The 7,954-nt window shown below is 45.0% G+C and overlaps 1 protein-coding gene across 1 annotated transcript; it reads right to left on the bottom strand.

Annotated features, from left to right (window-relative positions):
- Positions 1–6,246: 6,246 nt before the first annotated feature.
- LOC308319532 (E3 ubiquitin-protein ligase TRIM35-like) lies at positions 6,247–7,668 on the bottom strand (the record flags this gene model as incomplete). The annotated part of the gene is made up of 1 exon (XM_080769637.1): positions 6,247–7,668. The coding sequence occupies one exon, from the start codon at positions 7,666–7,668 to the stop codon at positions 6,247–6,249; it is 1,422 nt and encodes a 473-aa protein (XP_080625763.1).
- Positions 7,669–7,954: the final 286 nt, after the last annotated feature.

Genomic DNA, 7,954 nt, shown 5'->3' with positions numbered 1-7,954 from the left:
CAGGGAGTGTGACAGAGTGACACAGAGAGGTTATGTACTGTAATGTCTCACAGGGAGTGTGACAGAGTGACACAGAGAGGTTATGTACTGTAATGTCTCACAGGGAGTGAGACAGAGTGACACAGAGAGGTTATGTACTGTAATGTCTCACAGGGAGTGAGACAGAGTGACACAGAGAGGTTATGTACTGTAATGTCTCACAGGGAGTGAGACAGAGTGACACAGAGAGGTTATGTACTGTAATGTCTCACAGGGAGTGAGACAGAGTGACACAGAGAGGTTATGTACTGTAATGTCTCACAGGGAGTGAGACAGAGTGACACAGAGAGGTTATGTACTGTAATGCCTCACAGGGAGTGAGACAGAGTGACACAGAGAGGTTATGTGTACTGTAATGTCTCACAGGGAGTGAGACAGAGTGACACAGAGAGGTTATGTACTGTAATGTCTCACAGGGAGTGAGACATAGTGACACAGAGAGGTTATGTGTACTGTAATGTCTCACAGGGAGTGAGACAGAGTGACACAGAGAGGTTATGTACTGTAATGTCTCACAGGGAGTGTGACAGAGTGACACAGAGAGGTTATGTACTGTAATGTCTCACAGGGAGTGAGACAGAGTGACACAGAGAGGTTATGTACTGTAATGTCTCACAGGGAGTGAGACAGAGTGACACAGAGAGGTTATGTACTGTAATGTCTCACAGGGAGTGAGACAGAGTGACACAGAGAGGTTATGTACTGTAATGTCTCACAGGGAGTGAGACAGAGTGACACAGAGAGGTTATGTGTACTGTAATGTCTCACAGGGAGTGAGACAGAGTGACACAGAGAGGTTATGTACTGTAATGTCTCACAGGGAGTGTGACAGAGTGACACAGAGAGGTTATGTGTACTGTAATGTCTCACAGAGAGTGAGACAGAGTGACACAGAGAGGTTATGTACTGTAATGTCTCACAGGGAGTGAGACAGAGTGACACAGAGAGGTTATGTGTACTGTAATGTCTCACAGGGAGTGTGACAGAGTGACACAGAGAGGTTATGTACTGTAATGTCTCAGGGAGTGAGACAGAGTGACACAGAGAGGTTATGTACTGTAATGTCTCACAGGGAGTGTGACAGAGTGACACAGAGAGGTTATGTACTGTAATGTCTCACAGGGAGTGAGACAGAGTGACACAGAGAGGTTATGTGTACTGTAATGTCTCACAGGGAGTGTGACAGAGTGACACAGATAGGTTATGTACTGTAATGTCTCACAGGGAGTGAGACAGAGTGACACAGAGAGGTTATGTGTACTGTAATGTCTCACAGGGAGTGAGACAGAGTGACACAGAGAGGTTATGTACTGTAATGTCTCACAGGGAGTGAGACAGAGTGACACAGAGAGGTTATGTACTGTAATGTCTCACAGGGAGTGAGACAGAGTGACACAGAGAGGTTATGTATGTCTCACAGGGAGTGAGACAGAGTGACACAGAGAGGTTATGTACTGTAATGTCTCACAGGGAGTGAGACAGAGTGACACAGAGAGGTTATGTACTGTAATGTCTCACAGGGAGTGAGACAGAGTGACACAGAGAGGTTATGTACTGTAATGTCTCACAGGGAGTGAGACAGAGTGACACAGAGAGGTTATGTACTGTAATGTCTCACAGGGAGTGTGACAGAGTGACACAGAGAGGTTATGTACTGTAATGCCTCACAGGGAGTGAGACAGAGTGACACAGAGAGGTTATGTACTGTAATGTCTCACAGGGAGTGTGACAGAGTGACACAGAGAGGTTATGTACTGTAATGTCTCACAGGGAGTGTGACAGAGTGACACAGAGAGGTTATGTGTACTGTAATGTCTCACAGGGAGTGAGACAGAGTGACACAGAGAGGTTATATGTACTGTAATGTCTCACAGGGAGTGTGACAGAGTGACACAGAGAGGTTATATGTACTGTAATGTCTCACAGGGAGTGAGACAGAGTGACACAGAGAGGTTGTGTACTGTAATGTCTCACAGGGAGTGAGACAGAGTGACACAGATAGGTTATGTACTGTAATGTCTCACAGGGAGTGAGACAGAGTGACACAGAGAGGTTATGTACTGTAATGTATCACAGGGAGTGAGACAGAGTGACACAGAGAGGTTATGTGTACTGTAATGTCTCACAGGGAGTGAGACAGAGTGACACAGAGAGGTTATGTACTGTAATGTCTCACAGGGAGTGAGACAGAGTGACACAGAGAGGTTATGTACTGTAATGTCTCACAGGGAGTGAGACAGAGTGACACAGATAGGTTATGTACTGTAATGTCTCACAGGGAGTGAGACAGAGTGACACAGAGAGGTTATGTACTGTAATGTCTCACAGGGAGTGAGACAGAGTGACACAGAGAGGTTATATGTACTGTAATGTCTCACAGGGAGTGAGACAGAGTGACACAGAGAGGTTAAGTACTGTAATGTCTCACAGGGAGTGAGACAGAGTGACACAGAGAGGTTATGTGTACTGTAATGTCTCACAGGGAGTGTGACAGAGTGACACAGAGAGGTTAAGTACTGTAATGTCTCACAGGGAGTGAGACAGAGTGACACAGAGAGGTTAAGTACTGTAATGTCTCACAGGGAGTGACACAGAGAGGTTGTGTACTGTAATGTATCACAGGGAGTGAGACAGAGTGACACAGAGAGGTTGTGTATTGTAATGTATCACAGGGAGTGAGACAGAGTGACACAGAGAGGTTATGTGTACTGTAATGTCTCACAGGGAGTGAGACAGAGTGACACAGATAGGTTATGTACTGTAATGTCTCACAGGGAGTGAGACAGAGTGACACAGAGAGGTTATGTACTGTAATGTATCACAGGGAATGAGATAGAGTGACACAGAGAGGTTATGTGTACTGTAATGTCTCACAGGGAGTGTGACAGAGTGACACAGAGAGGTTATGTGTACTGTAATGTCTCACAGGGAGTGAGACAGAGTGACACAGAGAGGTTATGTACTGTAATGTATCACAGGGAGTGAGACAGAGTGACACAGAGAGGTTATATGTACTGTAATGTCTCACAGGGCGTGAGACAGAGTGACACAGAGAGGTTAAGTACTGTAATGTCTCACAGGGAGTGAGACAGAGTGACACAGAGAGGTTATGTACTGTAATGTCTCACAGGGAGTGAGACAGAGTGACACAGAGAGGTTATGTACTGTAATGTCTCACAGGGAGTGAGACAGAGTGACACAGAGAGGTTATGTACTGTAATGTATCACAGGGAGTGAGACAGAGTGACACAGAGAGGTTATGTGTACTGTAATGTCTCACAGGGAGTGTGACAGAGTGACACAGAGAGGTTATGTGTACTGTAATGTCTCACAGGGAGTGTGACAGAGTGACACAGAGAGGTTATGTACTGTAATGTCTCACAGGGAGTGAGACAGAGTGACACAGAGAGGTTATGTACTGTAATGTCTCACAGGGAGTGAGACAGAGTGACACAGATAGGTTATGTACTGTAATGTCTCACAGGGAGTGAGACAGAGTGACCCAGAGAGGTTATGTACTGTAATGTCTCACAGGGAGTGAGACAGAGTGACACAGAGAGGTTATGTACTGTAATGTATCACAGGGAGTGAGACAGAGTGACACAGAGAGGTTATGTGTACTGTAATGTCTCACAGGGAGTGTGACAGAGTGACACAGAGAGGTTATGTGTACTGTAATGTCTCACAGGGAGTGTGACAGAGTGACACAGAGAGGTTATGTGTACTGTAATGTCTCACAGGGAGTGAGACAGAGTGACACAGAGAGGTTATGTACTGTAATGTCTCACAGGGAGTGAGACAGAGTGACACAGAGAGGTTATGTACTGTAATGTCTCACAGGGAGTGAGACAGAGTGACACAGAGAGGTTGTGTGTACTGTAATGTCTCACAGGGAGTGAGACAGAGTGACACAGAGAGGTTATGTACTGTAATGTCTCACAGGGAGTGAGACAGAGTGACACAGAGAGGTTATGTGTACTGTAATGTCTCACAGGGAGTGAGACAGAGTGACACAGAGATGTTATGTGTACTGTAATGTCTCACAGGGAGTGTGACATAGTGACACAGAGAGGTTATATGTACTGTAATGTCTCACAGGGAGTGAGACAGAGTGACACAGAGAGGTTATGTACTGTAATGTCTCACAGGGAGTGAGACAGAGTGACACAGAGAGGTTATGTGTACTGTAATGTCTCACAGGGAGTGAGACAGAGTGACACAGAGATGTTATGTGTACTGTAATGTCTCACAGGGAGTGAGACAGAGTGACACAGAGATGTTATGTACTGTAATGTCTCACAGGGAGTGAGACAGAGTGACACAGAGAGGTTATGTGTACTGTAATGTCTCACAGGGAGTGAGACAGAGTGACACAGAGAGGTTGTGTACTGTAATGTCTCACAGGGAGTGTGACAGAGTGACACAGAGAGGTTATGTGTACTGTAATGTCTCACAGGGAGTGAGACAGAGTGACACAGAGAGGTTATGTGTACTGTAATGTCTCACAGGGAGTGAGACAGAGTGACACAGAGAGGTTATATGTACTGTAATGTCTCACAGGGAGTGTGACAGAGTGACACAGAGAGGTTAAGTACTGTAATGTCTCACAGGGAGTGTGACAGAGTGACACAGAGAGGTTGTGTGTACTGTAATGTCTCACAGGGAGTGTGACAGAGTGACACAGAGAGGTTATGTGTACTGTAATGTCTCACAGGGAGTGTGACAGAGTGACACAGAGAGGTTATGTACTGTAATGTCTCACAGCAAAAGAGTGAGAGTTGTCAACCTATCAGAGATATCTGAGTGAATTTTCTACCGATATTGATTATTGATATCTATGCACTTTGTCCTCGGTATAGAGCAGAGACTCCCATCTGTATATTATTACAGTCATGATGACATAATATAATAAACACATTTATGGCTACTAATCTGATAGGAGTCATAATGACCGGCAGGGGCTCAAATCTGTCCGTCAGCTCAGAGATGTGATCCATATTTATCAATCATTAACAGCCACTCCCTTACGGAGCTGTGTGTGTGTGGGTGGCTGGGTGCGTCTGAGCACTAAAACAGCAGGGTTGTTTTTCACCACCTGTGCGCAACCTAACGCACACACAAACACACATGCACATATTAACTGTATATATATTTTTTTTTTAATAAAGTGTAATTCTGTCCAATCTGTATAGTAGAGTATATATTTAAACGAAACCTGAGGACAATTCTATATTCTATTCTATACCTGACAGTTTTGTGAAAACCCATGTGTCAGTTGAAAATATGTTGTTCCAGGGACCCCCCAGAGGCAAAGATGTTAGTTTTTTTCTTTTTTACTGTTCAGACATTTAGATCGTCATGTCAAAGGTCATGTCTCACTATGGCCACAGTGTCTGACACACATTCTGACCTGAAGAAGATCCAATTCATCCCCTGAGCGAGCAGACAGGCTCTATTAGCTCAATGGTAAAGACATGTCAGTGCTTGGACAGTGCAGGACACCGGGGGTTCAAATCCAGGGTGGAAGAGGAGGATAGTTACAGTGGAAGAAACCTCAGGCAGAAATAGACTATAAAACGTGTGTAATATTTAACGTATACTGGCGTTGTGATCAACATCATATAAAACATCATAACTTTTAATCTCTTAAACGAGGGACCAATATATAATGTGATGTACAGTAACTGAACACCAACGTTGTGTGATATAGATGTTTATTTGATTTTAAAACAAGATAGATAGATTTATATTTCAACAGAAATCAAAGGTAAATATGCATCAATACACAGTTTACACACTAAATAAAACAATAATTCATAAGTGAATAAGTGATCCACAGTGGTGGTGATTCTATATTTTATGATAAATATGTACAACAGTAAAAGTATCATAAATGTATTTCTAGTTTTAATTCATAGTAAAAATCACACTCGTGTGAAGTGAGGGACACAGCAAGGACAGTATTTATATCAGCCAGATGTCTTACAGTACCTCATCATTTACTGCCCTGAACAAACATTACATGTCCATAGACTTGGCCGGTCTATGACATAATTTTGGAAAGCCCACGCATTGGACGGGCTAGCGCCCCTCTGTGGCCATCAATTGATTAATATTAACAGTGTTGATAGTTTATCGTCGTCATTATAATCATCATTATCATCATTATAATCATCAACAACATCATAATCATCACCTGTAACTACGTTATTCCACAGTTACACTGACCTTCCCCGGTAACATCCTAAGAGGCATGTTGGGCTGACTAGTAACAATGAATGGAAACATTGTTTCAGTGAAGGTGTGTGTGAGGGTGTGTATGTGTGTGTTGGTATCAGGATCAGAGAACGACAGCGTTCCTCTGTTGCAGTCCAGCTGGACTCTGATCCTCTGAGGTTTCTGCTTCAGTGTGAGAACAGTGGCTGACAATGGTGGCATGGAGAATGCTGCGTATTCACCTTCATAAAGTTGTATTCCACTGTATTGCCCCCCTCCGTCTCCCTTCCTTTGGTAAGACTCTGGTAACACACCCAGTTCCCAGTATGTATTGTCTCCAACCTCGACATCCCAGCTGTGAGTCCCTGAGCTAAAGCCCTCAGAACCCAGGACCATGGCATAGTAGTCAAACCTCTCTGTGTTGTCAGGGAGCAGCCGTTCCTCTCCCCGTCTCACGCTGGTCAGATCATCAGACAGGGTGTATTCTGGATGGGCGCTGTTGGGGTCCAGGATGACCGGAGTGTAGGAGACGATGTCCTTCATCTTGTTCCAGACTCTGAAGGTCAGGTTGCCCAGGTGTTTGACCACGTCTATCAGTGCTCCCGAGACCGGCTGTGGGTCTGGCAGTCCAGTGAGCTGGACTCTCTGCATCGTGGTCTTGTAGTTCTGCAGGAATGAGACGGGTTCTGCTTTCAGCTGCTCCTCTGTGGCTCTGATGTTGTTTGAAACGGTTGATATGTCTCTGTTCAGACCCTCCATCTTCTCCTTCATCCTCTGGCTCTTCTGCTGCTCTTCCTCCCTCAGTTCGGCGATCCTGGCCTCCTCTTCATCATGTAGAAACTGATGCATCTTCTTAAACTGGTCCTTCATCTGCGTCTCTGTGTGCCGGGCCTGGACCTTGAGGTGTTCTGCTGTTTGGTCACACTTTGTTTTCACTTTATTGAAGACCATAAGCTTCTTCCGTAAAGTCTTCAGTGATTTCTGGACCTTCTTCTTGTGATCCAGAGCGGCTTCATCGATGGGACTGAAGCGGTGGTTGGCGTGTTTTTTAGAATCTCGACACACGACGCACGCCGCCTCGTGGCATTCCAGACAGAACAGTTTGAGTTTCTCAGCGTGCAGACCGCAGAGACCCTCGACCTCAGACCCTGTTGACGCTCTCTGCTGTCTCTCCTGTACGAAGGTCTCACACAGGTTCTTCAGAGCCAGGTTTAAGGGAATATTGATAATAACATCGATGGACTGTCTCTTCTTACAAACGGGACACTCCTTTATGTCCTTCTCTTGCCACCATTCCTGCAGGCAGTCTTTGCAGAAGCTGTGGCTACACGACAGGAGAACGGGATGTTTAAAGATGTCGTGGCACACGGGACAGGAAAAGTCCTCTTCCGAGAAAGACACCTTGGAAGCCATTTTGTCTTTTGAGTGAAGCTATACGAACACTCAAGCCAGGAAATCAGCCGGTCCCTACAACAGTATATAAACAATGTTCCCTGGAGTCTAATTTCACTGGAAATCGTGGTTAAACTACAAGTTGTATATATATATTTAACTACAAGTTGAAGTTAAAGTCCAGTCAGCTGTTCCAAATGTTCCAGTGGTCTGGGTCAGTATTCAGCAGGTTGTTCCAGTGGTCTGGGTCAGTATTCAGCAGGTTGTGGTCTGGGTCAGTATTCAGCAGGTTGTTCCAGTGGTCTGG

The sequence above is a fragment of the Protomyctophum bolini genome (genome assembly GCF_963924005.1).
Source record: "Protomyctophum bolini genome assembly, chromosome: 8".
NCBI lineage: Eukaryota > Metazoa > Chordata > Actinopteri > Myctophiformes > Myctophidae > Protomyctophum > Protomyctophum bolini.
The sequence above is the reverse complement of the archived record's forward strand: the minus strand, read 5'-3'. Positions and strand labels throughout refer to the sequence as shown.